The following is a 19368-nucleotide window of genomic DNA, read 5'->3' as shown; positions in this document are numbered from 1 at the left end:
TACATGGGACTGGGATATTATAGCTATTACTGAAACATGACTAAGGGAGGGGCAGGACTGGCAACTCAATGTCCCAGGGTACAGATGCTATTTGAAAGATAGAACAGGAGGTAAGAGAGGAGGGGGAGTTGCGTTTTTGATTCGGGAGAATATCACGGAGGTACTGAGAGGGAATATATCCGAGGGTTCGCCCACTGAGTCTATATGGAACTGAAAAATAAGAAGGGAGAGATCACTGTGATAGGATTGCACTATATGCTCCAAATAGTCAGTGGTAAATTGAGGAGCAAATATGTAAGGAGATTACAGATAGCTGCAAGAAAAATAGGGTGGTAATAGTTGGGGACTTTAACTTTCCCAACATTGACTGGGACAGCCATCGTATTAGGAGCTTGGATGGAGAGAAATTTGTTGAATGTATTCAGGAGGAATTTCTGATTCAATATGTGGATGGTCCGACTAGAGAGGGGGAAAATCTGATGTCCTCTTGGGAAATAAGGAAGGGCAGGTAACAGAAGTATGAGTGAGGAATCACTTTGGGACCAGTGACCATAATTCCATTAGTTTTATGATAGCTATAGAGAATGATAGGCTGGTCCACAAGTTAAAATTCTAAATTGGGGCAAGGCCAATTTTGATGGTATTAAACAGGAACTCTCAACAGTTGATTGGGGGAAGTCTGTTGGCAGGCAAAGGGACGGCTGGTAAGTGGGAGGCTTTCAAAAGTGTGTTAAGCAGGGTTCAGGGTAAGCACATTCCTTTTGGAGTGAAGGGCAAGGTTAGTAGAAGTAGGGAACCCTGGATGACTCAAGATATTGAGGCCCTGGTCAAAAATAAAAAAGAAGCATATGACATGCATAGGCAGCTGGGATCAAGTGGATCCCTTGAAGAGTATAGAGGCTGTCGGAGTAACGTAAGAGAGAAATCAGGAGGTCAAAAAGGGGACATGAGATGGCTTTGGCAAATAAGGCAAAGGAGAATCCAAACAGCTTCTACAAAAACATAAAGGGCAAAAGAGCAACAAGGGAGAGAATAGGGCCTCTTAAGGATCTACAAGGTCATCTATGTGTGGAGCCACAAGAGATGGGTGAGATCCTAAATGAATATTTCTCATTGGTATTTACTGTTGAGAAAGGCATGGATGTTAGGGAACTTGGGGAAATAAGTAGTGATGTCTTAAGGAGTGTACATATTACAGAGAAGGAGGTGCTGGAATTCTTAAAGCGCATCAAGGTAGATAAATCCCCAGGATCTGATGAAATGTATCCCAGGACGTTGTGGGAGGCGAGGGAGAAAATTGTGGGTCCCCTTGCAGAGATATTTGAATCGTCGACAGCCACAGGTGAGGTCCCTGAAAATTAGAGGGTAGCAAATGTTCTGCCTTTGTTTAAGAAGCGCCAAAGTGAAATGCCTGGGAACTACAGACTGGTGAGCCTAACGTATGTGGTGGGTAAGATGCTGGAAGGGATTCTGAGAGACAGGATCTGCAGGCATTTAGAGAGGCATGGACTGATTAGGGTCAGTCAGCATGCCTTTGTGAGTGGAAAATCATGTCTCATAAATTTGATTGCATTTTTTGAAGGGGTAACCAAGAAAATAGATGAGGGCAATGCAGTTGACGTTGTCTACATGGACTTTCGCAAAGCCTTTGACAAATTACCACATAGTAGGTTGTTGCATAAGGTTAAATCTCACGGGATCCAGGGTGAGGTAGCCAATTGGATACAAAATTGGCTTGACGAAAGAAGACAAAGGGTGGCTGTAGAGGGTTGTTTTTCAAACTGGAGGCCTGTGACCAACGGTGTGCCTCAGGGATCATTGCTGTGTCCACTGTTATTTGTTACTTATATTAATGATTTGGATCAGAATTTAGGAGGCATGGTTGGTAAGTTTGCAGATGACACCAAGATTGGTGGCATAATGGCCAGTGAAGAAGATTATCTAGGATTGCTACGGGATCTTGATCAATTGGGTCAGTGGGCCGATGAATGGCAGATGGAGTTTAATTTAGATAATTGTAAGGTGATGTATTTTGGCGGATCAAATCAGGGCAGTACCTGCTCAGTTAATAGTAGGGAATTGGGGAGAGTTACAGAACAAAGAGATTTAGGAGTACAAGTTCATAGCTCCTTGAAAGTGGAGTCACAGGTGGACAGGGTGGTGAAGAAGGCATTCGGCATGCTTGGTTTCACCGGTCAGAACACTGAATACAGGAGTTGGGACACCTTACTGAAGTTGAACAAGACATTAGTAAGGCCACACTTGGAATACTGTGTACAGTTCTGGTCACCCTATTATAGAAAGGATATTATTGAACTAGAAAGAGTGCCGAAAAGATTTACTGGGAAGCTATCGGGACTTGATGGTTTGAGTGAGGAGAGGCTGGACAGATTGCGACTTTGTTCCCTCGAGCGTAGGAGGCTTAGGGATGATCTTATTGGTGTCTATAAAATAATGAGGGGCATAGATAAGGTAGATAGTCAACATCTTTTCCCAAAGATAGGGGAGGCTAAAACTAGAGGGCTATGTTTAAGGTAAGAGAGGAGAGATACAAAAGGGTCCAGAGGGGCAATTTATTCACACAAGGTGTTGAGTGTCTGGCAAGAGCTGCCAGGGGCAGTGGTAGAGGCAGGTGCAATTTTATCTTTTAAAAAGCATTTAGACAGTTATATGGGAAAGCTGGGTTTGGAGGGTTATGGGCCAAATGCAGGCAATTGGGACTAGCTTCGTGGTAAAAACTGGGCGAATGGACAAGTTGGGCCGAAGGGCCTGTTTCATGTTGTAAATCTCTATGACGCTACGATAAATGATATTCATAGAACATAGAATTTACAGTGCAGAAGGAGGCCATTCGGCCCATCGAGCCTGCACCGGCCATTGGAAAGAGCACCCCACTTAAGCCCACAACTCTGCCCAATACCCGTAACCCAGCAACCCCACTGGACACTAAGGGCAATTTAGCATGGCCAATCCACCTAACCTGCACGTCTTTGGATTGTGGGAGGAAACTGGAGCTCCCGGAGGAAACCCACACAGACCATGCAGACTCCGCACAGACAGTGACCCAAGCCGGGAATCGAGCCTGGGACCCTGGAGCTGTGAAGCGACAATGCTAACCACTGTGCTACCGTGCCGCCTGGTGTATTCTTCTCAATGTGTAATGTGAATACTGTTCTGTAGTATGTAGTTATTCACCTGCAATTTAAAATAAAATATCACTCAGATAGACAATCGGAATATAACTTTTTAATGACCTTATTGTTCTCTATTTCCTATCTGCAGGTGGAAATCCCATTCTGGAATGACCTCATCAACATGTATCTTAAACCAATTGAAGAAGATAAAGACAGACAGACTGAGATAGAAAAGCAACTGAAGTCTCTCCGAAACAAGGTAAATGATCCTTACAGGTATCTGTCCTGAATCTGGTCACTTGTTCAATCCCAAAGGTTGAACCAGGTTGAATTATTTGTGTACGTGGAAAGAGGGAACAAAGGAGGTAGAGAAGGTACAAGACAGCAGATTTTGGGGTTTAGCATTAGAAATGGATTGCCAACTTTCCTCTGATCTGTTTAGCTTCCTGAGTATAAAGGCCCAGCCATTAGTTCGACATCATCTTGCCAATGCTTGACCATTGTGTAAAATGCCTTCTAGTTGAAAGACAGCAAAATGTATGTGATAATGGGATAAAGGATACATTTTGTGTGGCTTCATTCTCTGAGTGAAACCTGCCTCAGCAGGACTGAGAATTGGAGATTCACTGTTGGTGTGTATCTCAATAAATACAGTTCCTGTTTTCTCAGTGATGAAAGTGAATTAAGAGCTCCCATTGAACATTTGAACTGATTAATTAGGTTGACTTTAGTTCCCGCATGGAGAAGGCTACAAGAAAGCATATTGTTGAGACATGTGTATTTATTACATTGTATTCAATGGGAATATTTCCTTTGTGGACATTATAAAGACATATATTGAATAAACCCTTCCATTCTTTTCAGGCCACTTTTCTGTTCTTCATTATTAATGTTCTTTGGATCGTTTCAACATTTATTCTCCAAGCAATTGGTCCAGATATACACATCAAGATCCCCAAACTCCTCTCAAACGGCAACTATTCGGAAACTGAAAATCTATCCATCGAACCACTGGGCTTTTTCTTCTTGATATCGTTCGCTGGGCTATTGGCAATTCAGTTCTTCGCCATGTTGTACCACAGGTATTAATAAAAATATCTTTTTATTAACGAGAAATGGATACACTTATGGAAATGGTAACAATTCTATTTATTTTGCAGGATTACCACATTAATCCACTTCGTAGCATATAAAGGAACAGAAATAAAGCCACAACAGAGTCTTGGAAAGTATCAACAAATGGTAAGATTGATAATTTTACCATACATTTTATTGAAAGGAGTCAAATTATCAATAATGAATTAAAAGTCTTGCATTTAATACCAACTTCCTGTCATCTTTGCACAGTTCCTGTCACAGTTCCCTGATGTCACACTTCAACCATTGGATCTGTTAGTCTTTTCGGTACATCATGACATGATACCCCAAACGTGGGGCGGGATTCTCCGCAATCAGCGCGATGTCCGCCGACTGGCGCCAAAACCGGCGCGAATCAGTCCGGCATCGCGCCGCCCCAAAGGTGCGGAATTCTCCGCATCTTGAGGGGCCGAGCCCTCACCTTGAGGGGCTAGGCCCGCGCCGGACTGATTTCCGCCCCGCCAGCTGGCGGGAAAGGCCTTTGGTGCCCCGCCAGCTGCCGCGGAAATAACTTTGCAGTGCGGCGCATGCGCGGGAGCGTCAGCGGCCGCTCACGGCAACCCCGCGCATGCGCAGTGGAGGGGGTCTCTTCCGCCTCAGCCATAGTGGAGACCATGGCGAAGGCGGAAGGGAAAGAGCGCCCCCACAGCACAGGCCCGCCCGCGGATCGGTGGGCCCCGATCGCGGGCCAGGCCACCGTGGGGGCACCTCCCGGAGCCAGATCGCCCCGCGATCCCGGCTGCCAGGACCCCGGAGCCCGCCCGCGCCGCCTTGTCCCGCCGGTAAGAGAGGTGGTTTGATTCTCGCCGGCGGGACAGGCATTCCAGCAGCGGGACTTCGGCCCATCGCGGGCCGGAGAATCGCCGGGGGGAGGGGGCCGCCAACCGGCGCGCCGTGATTCCCACCCCCGCCGAATATCCGGTGCCGGAGAATTCGGCAACCAGTGGGGGCGGGATTCAGGCCAGCCCTTGGCGATTCTCCGACCCGGCGGGGGGTCGGAGAATCCCGCCCGTGGTCACAGAAATAGCTGCCTAAATTATTCCAGGTTTATAGCAGACGCATTTATTAATGTGCAATTGTCCATCAACTTGTAACAATAAATAAATATCCTGCTGTCAGCCGTGGAAATAAAGTGAGCTGAATTTTCACCTCTCGCATTGGGTGTAGAGTTGGGAGAATTCCTGGTACCTTGAGCCTGACTCCTGAAAATGTGCCCCAGAAGTTTGGATTTTCGTTTCAGGCGGATTTTATGAGATTGGTGGCTGTCACCCCGGAAAGAGGTCGCAGGCAGCTACAACGGCTGCAGGGTGCAAAGGTGGTCTGTGAGAAATGCCCACCTTGGTATTCCGGCACTTTGCCCAGCTTCAAAATAAATAGTGAAACAAATAACAGCCCGCTCACACTGAAACCTCAGACTCTCTCACTCCTCACATTCCATCCTGTCAACCAATGCCATTCCATACAACCAACTCACCCCCACGCCCCTTCATACTTTCTATGTTCTCCTGTGACTCTCTACACATGCTCCACGGCCTTTTATGGTCCCTTTGCCAACTTAATGCCAATCAGTGCCCTCCACCTAGCACCACTTTCCTTTACACCCACCAGGTCAACACACCATTGTTCACCATGGTCAGACCTCAGGACAAATGCTCAGATTAAATAAAGTTCCAGAGTGTTTAGTGATGAATTCACTTTGTTTAAAAACGTGCTCTCATTGATCAAAACCCATTCACTAAATTTAACTTCCTTTACCACTTTATAAAACAAACATTTATAATCGTGATCCCACTTCAAAAACTCTCTAAGCACGTGAAACTGTCAATCGAATTATGAATTGAGAGGCACCCTACTGTGATAGTGATAGGTAGTGAACTCAGTTATGCAGCAATAATAGCAATAGTCAGGCTTCTGTCAACAGACAGGGTGAAATAGGAAGCAATGACGTTTATAAAAAATATATATAATTTTTTTCTACAAATATTGAAATGGCAGGAGATTTAAAGTCCTTAACCATGTCCATGAGTTTCACAGTTCCAATGCATTCATCCACTTTTTAATGTATATTCATCTCTACTTTTAACAATCTCAAAGCATACTTCACTTCTCCTAAAGGGTACCAGACCTCTCCAAAACGTATCCTGTGACCATATTCAATAGGGTATCTTACTTCTTCAAAATGGTACCATGGGCGTCATTCTCCGACCCCCCGCCGGGTTGGCGAATGGCCGTTGGCCGCCGTGAATCCCGCCCCCGCCCCCGCCGAAGTCTCCGCTCCCGGAGATTGGGCGGGGGCGGGAATCCGGCCGCGCCGGTTGGCGGGACCCCCCGCTGGATTCTCCGGCCCGGATGGGCCGAAGTCCCGCCCAGGAATTGCCTGTCCCGCCGGCGTAAATCAAACCTGGTATTTACCGGCGGGACCAGGCGGCGTGGGCGGGCTCCGGGGTCCTGGGGGGGGCGCGGGGCGATCTGACCCCGGGGGGTGCCCCCACGGTGGCCTGGCCCGCGATCGGGGCCCACCGATCCGCGGGCGGGCCTGTGCAGTGGGGGCACTCTTTCCCTTCCGCCTCCGCCACGGTCTCCACCATGGCGGAGGCGGAAGTGACTCTCCCCACTGCGCATGCGCGGGAAACTGACAGCGGCCGCTGACGCTCCCGCGCATGCGCTGGGAAACTGACAGCGGCCGCTGACGCTCCCGCGCATGCGCCGCATTTCCGCGCCAGCTGGCGGGGCAACAAACGCCATTTCCGCCAGCTGGCGGGGCGGAAATCCCTCCGGCGTCGGCCTAGCCCCTCAATGCTGGGGCTAGGCCGCCAAAGATGCGGAGACTTCCGCACCTTTTTGCCGGCGCGATGCCCGTCTGATTTGCGCCGGCTTTGGCGCCAGTCGGCGGGCATCCCGCCGTTGGGGGAGAATTTCGCCCCATATCTCTCCAAGCAATTCCAGTAAGTTAGATTTTCTCCTACAAGGTCGTGTAGGGTGGCACGGTAGCACAGTGGTTAGCACTGTTGCTTCACAGCACCAGAGTCCCAGGTTCGATTCCCCGCTTGAGTCACTGTCCGTGCAGAGTCTTTTTCAGTAATAATTTCCTTCAATTCCTCCTTCTCACTCGATAGCCTAGTTGTGACACTATTAAAGATTATTACACTATTAGATAGTTACTTGTTTATTCCTCTGTGAAATAGACTAAAGTAATTGTTTAATTGCTCTGTCATTTCTTGTTCTCTATTATAAATTCTCCTGTTTCAGACTCTACATTTGTCTTCACTAATCTTTTTTTAAAATATAATTGTGGACACCTTTACAGTCCACTTTTATGTTACTTGCAGGTTTACTCTCATACATATTTCCTCCCCCTTAATCTCTTTGTCCTCCTTTGCTGAATACCAAACTTCTCTCAATCAACAGGTTTTCTACTTTTTCTAGCAACTTTATATATTCCTCTTTAGCTCTAATACTATCCTTAATTCTGTTTGTAGGCCATGGTTGAACTGCTTTTCTTGTTACGTTTTTGCACCAGAGAAATGTATAACTGTTGCAATGTATACATTTGGTCCTTAAATATTAGCCATTGCCTATCCACCATCATGCCATTTAATGTAGTTCTCCAATCCATCTTCGCCAACACACACCACATACCTTTGCAGCTTCTTTGTCTAAATTTAGGACCTTAGTTTCAGATTGGACCTCTTCACTTACCATCCTAATGAAGACTTCTATCAAGTTATGGTCACTGTTCCCTCAAGGACACCGCACAACAGAATTATTAATTGACCCATATTTATTACATAATACTTAGGATAACACATGTTCCCTATTTGGTTCCTCAAAATACTGGTCTAAAACACCATCTTGTACATACTCCAGGAATTCATCTGCTGCAGTATTGTTACTAATTTTATTTGCCCAATCTACATGTAGATCTAAGTCACCCATGATTACTGTACAGTTGCATCTGTGAACCTCCATGTTCAAGGTTCTACCCATGCCGATTCCATAACTTGTGAAAGGAGTGGGGTGGAACTACAAGATTCGGCCACCCAGCACTATTTTCACAAAGATGGAGAGCCTTTCTGTCTGTGCAAAAATTCAGGATAGCTCTTCCTTCTCAACATTCCAATGAGTTTCCAAAAAATTCTACATCTGCACATTAATTGTGAATTAAACGCACCACATTGTGTGAGGGGTAGTGCAGTGCAGCGTAAATGTCTTTTTAATTATAGTATTGATGCTTCTTAAATGCCAAATATCCAACCTCTCTGGCCCAGAAACAGAAAAATTGCAGCTATAGAATTTAATTTCTGCAAGTAGTAAATTGTATTAACAATTTTGTCTAATTTTTTCTGCTTCTCACTCTTAATGCAATCTTTATTTCATTTTTAAAATTTCTCTTCCTCTTTCTATTCTTGAATTGACTTTAATTCGCCACATTTGAAACATGTCGTTTTGTTCTCCATACTAAAAATGCCTTGGTTAAGGAAAGGGACGATTGGTCTCATTATTCACCAAAATCACAGATGCTATGTTCTCAAGTCAAATTTTCAATAACTAGTAGGGCAAGAATTTTTAATGATGAAGAAAAAATGTTGAAGTAAGAGGGTCAACTATTCCCGGAAAATCTGGGTGTCATAAAATTTTATATCTTCAAATTCACCATAAGTAGCATATGGAACCTATATTGATTTGTCATTCATTGTGGATTTAGTTAGCACATGGTTGTGGTGGCCAGGTAGGCTTGATTCTTTAATCATTATTATAATGGATAGAAAATATAGATGCAGAAAAATCCCCCATTATACCTAAAGAATTTTAACCCCTTTTTAATCTTTAAGGTATTGTAGAACTGAGATGAAGCAGTGGCTCTGTGTAAATCTTTTTGACTATTTACAAGTTGCAGCAAGTTTTATTCTGCAAGGTCACTACCATAGCAAGAATCATAGAATTTACAGCGCAGGAGGCCATTCGGCCCAACGAGTCTGCATCAGCCCTTGGAAAGAGCATCCTACTTAAGCCCATGCCTCCAGTAATCCCCGTAACCCAGTACCCCCACCTAACCTAAGGGGCAATTTATCATGGCCAATCCACCTAACCTGCACATCTTTGGACTATGCGAAGAAACCGGAGAAGCCGGAGGAAACCCACGCAGACATGGGGAAAATGTGCAGACTCCGCACAGACAGTGTCCCATGCCGGGAATCAACCCGGGTCGCTGGTGCTGTGAAGCAACAGTGCTAACCACTGTGCGACCATTATTTTTTGATAATTTTCTTTCAAATTAAAGGTGTGACTAATAGAACTCACTTATTAAAGTGATAATGTCAAAGCAGCTTCAAGTAAGAGCAGTCGCATGTAGAAACACCAAATACTGTTCAACATGTATCTCTTTGCCTGCCTCAGTCTGCCACATCTCTAAAATGTATTCAGAGATGTGCAGTTCCTGTACTTACACTCTAAAGTTAGAAAAGCTCTGAAGTGGTGCAAGGACCCATTTTAAGTCATTTAAAGTCCCTACACATGTAATTAATGTAGATTATCTGTCAAAGATTGTTTTCATGGCATTCTAATTGTTAATTAACACCAAGGAACAAGGAAAATTAATGGTTAGAAATGTGGCATCACATTCCTTCCAGTTTTAATTGAACATAGAACATAGAAAATACAGCACAGAACAGGCCCTTCGGCCCACGATGTTGTGCCGAACCTTTGTCCTAGATTAATCATAGATTATCATTGAATTTACAGTGCAGAAGGAGGCCATTCGGCCCCTTGAGTCTGCACCGGCTCTTGGAAAGAGCACCCTACCCAAACTCAACACCTCCACCCAACACCAAGGGCAATTTTGGACACTAAGGGCAATTTATCATGGCCAATCCACCTAACCTGCACATCTTTGGACTGTGGGAGGAAACCGGAGCACCCGGAGGAAACCCACGCACACACGGGGAGGATGTGCAGACTCCGCACAGACAGTGATCCAAGCCGGAATCGAACCTGGGACCCTGGAGCTGTGAAGCAATTGTGTTATCCACAATGTTACCGTGCTGCCCTTAAGAACAAATAAATCTACACTATATCATTTTACCGTAATCCATGTACCTATCCAATAGCTGCTTGAAGGTCCCTAATGTTTCCGACTCAACTACTTCCACAGGCAGTGCATTCCATGCCCCCACTACTCTCTGGGTAAAGAACCTACCTCTGATATCCCTTCTATATCTTCCACCTTTCACCTTAAATTTGTGTCCCCTTGTAATGGTTTGTTCCACCCGGGGAAAAAGTCTCTGACTGTCTACTCTATCTATTCCCCTGATCATCTTATAAACCTCTATCAAGTCGCCCCTCATCCTTCTCCGTTCTAATGAGAAAAGGCCTAGCACCCTCAACCTTTCCTCGTAAGACCTACTCTCCATTCCAGGCAACATCCTGGTAAATCTTCTTTGCACCTTTTCCAAAGCTTCCACATCCTTCCTAAAATGAGGCGACCAGAACTGTACACAGTACTCCAAATGTGGCCTTACCAAAGTTTTGTACAGCTGCATCATCACCTCACGGCTCTTAAATTCAATCCCTCTGTTAATGAACGCGAGCACACCATAGGCCTTCTTCACAGCTCTATCCACTTGAGTGGCAACTTTCAAAGATGTATGAACATAGACCCCAAGATCTCTCTGCTCCTCCACATTGCCAAGAACTCTACCGTTAACCCTGTATTCCGCATTCATATTTGTCCTTCCAAAATGGACAACCTCACACTTTTCAGGGTTAAACTCCATCTGCCACTTTTCAGGCCAGCTCTGCATCCTATGTCTCTTTGCAGCCGACAACAGCCCTCCTTACTATCCACAACTCCACCAATCTTCGTATCGTCTGCAAATTTACTGACCCACCCTTCAACTCCCTCATCCAAGTCATTAATGAAAATCACAAACAGCAGAGGACCCAGAACTGATCCCTGCGGTACGCCACTGGTAACTGGGATCCAGGCTGAATATTTGCCATCCACCACCACTCTCTGACTTCTATCGGTTAGCCAGTTTGTTATCCAACTGGCCAAATTTCCCACTATCCCATGCCTCCTTACTTTCTGCAGAAGCCTACCATGGGGAACCTGATCAAATGCCTTACTAAAATCCATGTACACTACATCCACTGCTTTACCTTCATCCACATGCTTGGTCACCTCCTCAAAGAATTCAATAAGACCTGTAAGGCAAGACCTACCGCTCACAAATCCGTGCTGACTATCCCTAATCAAGCAGTGTCTTTCCAGATGCTCAGAAATCCTATGCTTCAGTACCCTTTCCATTACTTTGCCTACCACCGAAGTAAGACTAACTGGCCTGTAATTCCCAGGGTTATCCCTAGTCCCTTTTTTGAACAGGGGCACGACATTCGCCACTCTCCAATCCCCTGGTACCACCCCTGTTGACAGTGAGGACGAAACGATCATTGCCAACGGCTCTGCAATTTCATCTCTTGCTTCCCATAGAATCCTTGGATATATCCCGTCAGTCCCGGGGGACTTGTCTATCCTCAAGTTTTTCAAAATGCCCAACACATCTTCCTTCCTAACAAGTATTTCCTCGAGCTTACCAATCTGTTTCACACTGTCCTCTCCAACAATATCGCCCCTCTCATTTGTAAATACAGAAGAAAAGTACTCGTTCAAGACCTCTCCTATCTCTTCAGACTCAATACACAATCTCCCGCTACTGTCCTTGATCTGACCTACCCTCGCTCTAGTCATTCTCATATTTCTCACATATGTGTAAAAGGCCTTGGGGTTTTCCTTGATCCTACCCGCCAAAGATTGTTCATGCCCTCTCTTAGCTCTCCTAATCCCTTTCTTCAGTTCCCGCCTGGCTATCTTGTATCCCTCCAATGCCCTGTCTGAACCTTGTTTCCTCTGCCTTACATAAGTCTCCTTTTTCCTCTTAACAAGACATTCAACCTCTCTTGTCAACCATGGTTCCCTCACTCGACCATCTCTTCCCTGCCTGACAGGGACATACATATCAAGGACACGTAGTACCTGTTCCTTGAACAAGTTCCACATTTCACTTGTGTCCTTCCCTGACAGCCTATGTTCCCAACTTATGCACTTCAATTTTTGTCTGACAACATCGTATTTACTCTTCCCCCAATTGTAAACCTTGCCCTGTTGCACACACCTATCCCTCTCCATTACTAAAGTGAAAGTCACAGAATTGTGGTCACTATCTCCAAAATGCTCCCCCACTAACAAATCTATCACTTGCTCTGGTTCATTACCAAGTACTAAATCCAATATTGCCCCTCCTCTGGTCGGACAATCTACATACTGTGTTAGAAAAGCTTCCTGGACACACTGCACAAACACCACCCCATCCAAACTATTTGATCTCAAGAGTTTCCACTCAATATTTGGGAAGTTAAAGTCACCCATGACTACTACCCTGTGACTTCTGCACCTTTCCAAAATCTGTTTCCCAATCTGTTCCTCCACATCTCTGCTACTATTGGGGGGCCTACAGAAAACTCCTAACAAGGTGACTGCTCCTTTCCTATTTCTGACTTCAACCCATACTACCTCAGTAGGGTGATACTCCTCGAACTGCCTTTCTGCAGCTGTTATACTACCTCTAATTAACAATGCCACCCCCCCACCTCTTTTACCACCCTCCCTAATCTTATTGAAACATCTGTAACCAGGGACCTCCAGCAACCATTTCTGCCCCTCTTCTATCCAAGTTTCAGTGATGGCCACCACATCGTAGTCCCAAGTACCGATCCATGCCTTAAGTTCACCCACCTTATTCCTGATGCTTCTTGCGTTGAAGTATACACACTTCAACCCATCTCCGTGCCTGCAAGTACTCTCCTTTGTCAGTGTTCCCTTCCCCACTGCCTCATTACACGCTTTGGCATCCTGAATATCGGCTACCTTAGTTGCTGGACTCCAATTCCGGTTCCCATTCCCCTGCCAAATTAGTTTAAACCCTCCCGAAGAGTACTAGAAAACCTCCCTCCCAGGATATTGGTGCCCCTCTGGTTCAGATGCAACCCGTCCTGCTTGTACAGGTCCCACCTTCCCCAGAATGCGCTCCAATTATCCAAATACCTGAAGCCCTCCCTCCTACACCATTCCTGCAGCCACGTGTTCAACTGCACTCTCTCCCTATTCCTAGCCTCGCTATCACGTGGCACCGGCAACAAACCAGAGATGACAACTCTGTCTGTCCTGGCTTTTAACTTCCAGCCTAACTCCCTAAACTTGTTTATTACCTCCACACCCCTTTTCCTACCTATGTCGTTGGTACCAATGTGCACCACGACTTCTGGCTGCTCCCCCTCCCCCTTAAGGATCCTGAAGACACGATCCGAGACATCCCTGGCCCTGGCACCCGGGAGGCAACATACCTTCCGGGAGTCTCGCTCGCGACCACAGAATCTCCTATCTATTCCCCTAACCATTGAATCGCCTACAACTATTGCTTTTCTATTCTCCCCCCTTCCCTTCTGAGCCCCAGAGCCAGACTCAGTGCCAGAGACCTGGCCGCTAGGGCCTTCCCCCGGTAGGTCATCCCCCCCAACAGCATTCAAAACGTTGAAACATTGAAAAAATGCGACATTTTAAATTAATTTTAACTTTCCTTTTCCATTTTCGCTCTCTTAATCCAATCTTTATTCTATCATCTACATTTCTCTTTCTGCATCTGATTGGACTTGAATGCCACCCTCTATTTTGTATTTGTTTCCCAGTCTTTGCACTGATTACCTCACAATCCTTTAATCTAATTTGTTGAGGAGAGACACAGTTGCTTGTCCTGTTTGTTTAGGTTCCAGCCTTGCACTTTCAGCAATTTTCAGCGTATATTATTGTCAAAATTAAAATGACAAGGACAAGTTGAACTAAAGCAGATACTGATAGATTCACTCCTGCAGCAAATTGTGCTTCACTGTAATTTGAGTTTTATTGCTAATTAAGTGAAAACATTTTCGGTTTTCAGGCACAAAATCCAGAATGAAAATTGAATATTATTTAACTTTCTCCTTCTTTAGTATAAAGATCATGAAGTTTGACATTATACAGAAGAAACATCGATGGAGCTGAAAAAGAATCACACTACATCTCACCGGTTTCACACTATTACTATCATTACTGACTGACAGAAACACAACTGACAAACTGACAACTACTCAGGAATATTACAAAGATCTATGGATTGTATTAAAAATTAGAAATATATGTAATGATAGTTATTTCTCAATTTATTGGCAATTCCTTATGCAAATAGGCCCAGAGATTTGTTGCTCCTGCATCCATTTGTAAATAGGCACCTAAGTGCCATTATGGCTGAAAGCACATGCAAGTACATTCCATGTGTGTCCCATTCATCTTGCCTCTCCTCTCAATCTGAACTCTGCTCATCACCTGGATTAGCATCTAAACCAGCCATTCCTTGTATTTCCTGGGACTCGGCGATCTAACTTGAGGCTGTGACTGATGCCAGCAGCTTGACAGAATGACGATCGGGTGGCTTGGATGTCAACCCAGATGTATGAGGTCATTGAGCGAATTTTGTGTAGTCATAGAATCATAGAATTTACAGTGCAGAAGGAGGCCATTCAGCCCATCGAGTCTGCACCGGCTCTTGGAAAGAGCACCCTACTCAAGCCCACACCACCCTATCCCCATAACCCAGTAACCACACTCAACCAACACTAAGGGCAATTTTGGACACCAAGGGCAATTTAGCATGGCCAATCCACCTAACCTGCACATCTTTGGATTGTGGGAGGAAACCGGAGCACCCGGAGGAAACCCACGCACACACGGGGAGAACGTGCAGACTCCGCACAGACAGTGACCCAGCCGGGAATCGAACTTGGGACCCTGGAGCTGTGAAGTAATTGTGCTAACCACTATGCTACCGTGCTGCCCATCATCTGTATTAGCTGGTACAGACAGTGCTGCACCAGGATTACAGCCCAATTTGGGATTCACCCAGTTAGTTATTAGGCTATAAAATGAGTATGAACATCTATTTCAAATGTGTAAATATTTTTGAAATATTGTTGGGCCTATATTATCAGATCTTGTTCATTTCCCTGCATCTAAACTAATCTTAGTCTGTAGAGAATAACTTATATTTTACATGTATATTTATTGAGATTTTACAATTTAGAGAATAACGCAACAAAGTTACAAATAATACACTGTCATAATCAAAGAGGAAAAAACAGCTGAACTTACACGAGTACAGAATGAAACAGGAGAACGGCATCACCAGTGGCTCAATACAATCATTAGATAAAACCAGATATTCATATAGCCCTAGTAGACTGAGGGAAAAGCAGGAAAAGATCATGTAAACATGACAAAATAGTGCACACCGTCCCATGCTGCACAAGCCCGCAATCATTTCGAGAAATCAGGATAAATCTTTTGCGCCATGATCAGGCGCGCACCAACGTTCATCCCCCTCAACTCCAGCAACGCGAACGGCAGCAACGACCCATCACAGCCTCCTCCTGGATATCAGACCCATCGGCACCCATATTGGAGCCAAGAATGGATGTTTTCCCCACCCTTACAAAAATGTAAGAAAATAGCGAGAAACCCCAGTTCTAAGGGGGGGGGGTTAGGTACATACCACACAATGCAACTAAACCCCCAAAACAGGCTCTCTCCCTCAAAGGGGAAAGCAGCCAATGGTCATCTGGGACGATGGTGACTTTACTTTACACTGCAGAGCCCGTCACTGGCCAATAGAATTTTACATTGTAGACACCCCATGCCCTCAGGAAACCTGTGGGCGGGAGTATGCTGTCAGTGGAATGGAGAACCCCGCAGGCGGAGAAATCACCCCCTTGTCTGAAGGAGTTATACAGAGGTGCAGAAGTAAGCTTTCACTTTTTCTGTACTATTTCTGTTTTTGTTAACAACTGGTCCACTTTTTCCATGCTGGCTATGTGTGGTTGTGATAATGTAGGAATTTCAAATATATTGTTTTATATATATTCGATGCAGTAAGGGTCAAAAACCTGGGTTTGTGTGTGTATGAGTGCTGCAGTAGTGTTTTTAAAAATCCTGGTTTGCAAGACATCCAGGAATTTGGAGCCAGAGATGCAATGAAGGCATTGTAAAAGTTGGGGCTAATGGATTTTTATTTATATTATAGGGTTTCCTGCAGAGTAGTTAATTAGAGTTATTGTGTTCAGCTTAGCAAGATGATGTAGTTAATGGGAGTGACTAGGGGTTGAAACAATCAGATGGAGGTTTTCAGAGTTTTAGGTTTTGGCTGGAAGGTAAGCTGAGAAGATCTGAAGAAATACAGCCAGAGATTCTGCAATATTCTGACAGCGTGTCAGGTCTATTTCTTTAAAGATCTCCCTTTCTCAAAGTGGAGTATTGAAGACATCTCTGTACAGCAAGTATTTCTGAATGCTAATTGTATTTAAAAGTGGATTGGGATCTTGAGATGTTTTTGTTGTTTGAGTGGGACTAAAGATAGCAGTTAATAGCGATTGTGTCACTGTATTGATTAGCTTTGTTTAAGGGGTAATTGCAAGTTATTTTCTTGTGTGATGTTAAAAATATTTTAATACTCTATGAGTAATAAAGTTTGTTTTAATATACCATATCCCTATTTTGCATGACGTCACTCCTGGAGAGAGGTATCCTTTCCTCACAGTCTTACAACATTAAAACAAAATATTGGGGTTTCTATTCAGTATCCTCACCATTGCTGGGGCCTGGTCCAGAATCATAATATTAGTACAGACATTATCTTATTTTTCTGTTTTATCAATCAGCTTTATCCAAGTTTTAAGAGTGAACAAAATTTGTTTATAGCCAAGATCAAAGATTATCAGTTGACAGCTAAAGGGATTATACACTCCCTTGTGTGTGTGTGCAATGACTATCAACTGATACATGTAAAATATATGCATGTGAAGAAGTGGAAGATCATTATGTACAAATGCATGTGCACAAAACACACACACTATGTGCATCATGTCAAACATATGGAATTATTAACGGGCAATTATATTTACAATTGATCATGAATTCATATATCTATACCTTTGCACAAAATGGTCAGTTGTTCTCATCTATATTTACAATAATCTTGAAGATACAAAATGTTCAATGCAAATATGACTGTTAATTTATGAAATAATGAAGTTACTTCTTAAAGGTATCATTGATCAAATGTGCCCTGTTACTTATTTAGATTTAAACTGCAGTTGTTTGCATGGTTTTGGCTGTGCACTTTCCATGTTATAAAACACAGCTGACCCTGCAGTCAAGCATGCTTGATGTACACGCAATTCTAATTCAAACTTAGAACTCCTGAGTAACAGATCATTCCTCTTTCACTCTGCAGAATTTTAAAGCATCAAACACTCCTTGTTCTCTCCAGTTGATAGATTTCCTGATCTAAACAAAAACACAGAATCCTGCCATGTTCATGAGATGTTCCTGATGAACCTTTTCTCACAATCCACTCACAGACTAATGTCCACTGAATTTTAACTGGAGACAAGTAGTGCATTTTACAAATAGCTGATTAAATTTTATGAGCTCTTTGTGCATCTTTGTTTTTAGGATTGATTTACTGAATGAATATCTGTGGTACACATTTTAATATGGTCTAGGTTTGTTATATAATTTATTAGAAAGCTCGATGAAGGGTGAACTTGGCCTAAACAATGCTTTTTTAACAATGGGTGACCAGGTTATTATGATTCTTTCACTGTGTTTTTAGATATGTTCCATACTTACTGCTCCTAATGTGAAAATGACCACTATTATAGGTGGACAGTCTCTTATGCTTGCACTAATAACTGTATTCATAAAATGACATCATTACATACGACAGGGTGAATGCTTGGCCACATTTTTAAAGATACTTAATCATTAATGTGTGAAACCATTGCTTACTTAATAAACTGCTCTTAAATTAAATTTAGCATTTCTATCTGTGAAAGGGTTACAAAAAAATCACACAAGTTCTAACTGCTAAATTCTCAAAGACTGCAAAAAGAGAAAGTTTCTGATGAGGCCCCAGTTGCCTCAGTCCCAGTTTGCCTCTGGACAACTTCCAAGGACCAAGTTTAATTAAAAGGGAAGCTTCAGTCACACAGGCCCCACACAAAAATCCAACTGATCGCTATGCAGCTGCAACTTGTGTGTGTCCGCTAAAAGAAGCAACAATGGGAAAGGAAGGCAGTGGTGCAGTGGTATTGTCACTGGACTTATAATCCAGACACCCAGGGTAATGCTCTGGGGACTCCAATTCGAATCCCACCCAGGCAGATGATGAAATTTGAATTCAATAATGATGACCATAAAGTCATTGCCAACCGTCATAAAAAACCCATCTAGCTCACCAGTGTCAGTTAGAGAAGGAAATCTGCCATCCTTTTCTGACTTACATGTGACCCAAGATCCACAATAATGTGATTGATTGAAATGGATTGAAATTAAACTCTTGTTCAAGGGCATTAGGGTGGACAACAAATGTTGGCCCACATCCTGTGATAGAAAACAAATTACACTGGTCAGACATATTTCTATCTTACTCATGTCTGGAGATGAGCAGATAAGTAGAGAAAGTACGTGCTTCATGATATGATTAAGTAGACTTGTACAAATTGTAATTGGATAACTATATACATTATGTAATCTCAATTATTAACTGTGAATGGACATAGATCATTTCTAAACAAATGTACATCTTTGATTGGTAAATGCAAATTACACGTTAGATAAGCTAAAGGTATAGTTGCTGTTGTATTCCTTTATGGAATTTGTGGGCCACGTGTTGGCAAACAAGATCCCATGCTATAGTTTGAATAAAGATCTTGGACTGGAACTCTGAGTTTCGTCTCGTCAGTTTGGGGAGTGACATACACTCTAGTTGAATAGCTGTGAAACTCCCTCAACAATCAGATTATTTATTGTTGTTCAGATGTAGTCGATTGCTTTCATAAAGATTTTCCCTTTGCAATTCTCATTGGTTTTAATAAAAATGCCCTTCTGCAATTATCAGCACTATTGTAAGCATGACACAGTGGGGGCTAGAAATCCACAATATACTATTAAAAG

The 19368-nt window shown here is 43.7% G+C and overlaps 1 protein-coding gene across 1 annotated transcript in view; it reads left to right on the top strand.

Moving 5' to 3' along the window:
• Nucleotides 1-19135, top strand: part of LOC140421262 (chitin synthase chs-1-like) — a 48603-nt gene extending 29468 nt beyond the window's left edge. Inside the window, exons 4-7 of the mRNA XM_072505882.1 lie at nucleotides 3283-3393; nucleotides 3999-4216; nucleotides 4295-4376; nucleotides 14313-19135. Of these exons, the coding sequence (XP_072361983.1) occupies nucleotides 3283-3393; nucleotides 3999-4216; nucleotides 4295-4376; nucleotides 14313-14333 (432 nt within the window). The 3' untranslated portion in view covers nucleotides 14334-19135. The remainder of the gene's footprint in view (nucleotides 1-3282; nucleotides 3394-3998; nucleotides 4217-4294; nucleotides 4377-14312) is intronic.
• Nucleotides 19136-19368: the final 233 nt, after the last annotated feature.

The sequence above is a fragment of the Scyliorhinus torazame genome, chromosome 1 (assembly GCF_047496885.1).
Source record: "Scyliorhinus torazame isolate Kashiwa2021f chromosome 1, sScyTor2.1, whole genome shotgun sequence".
Taxonomy (NCBI): Eukaryota; Metazoa; Chordata; class Chondrichthyes; order Carcharhiniformes; family Scyliorhinidae; genus Scyliorhinus; species Scyliorhinus torazame.
This window is presented reverse-complemented; position numbering and strand designations above follow the sequence as displayed.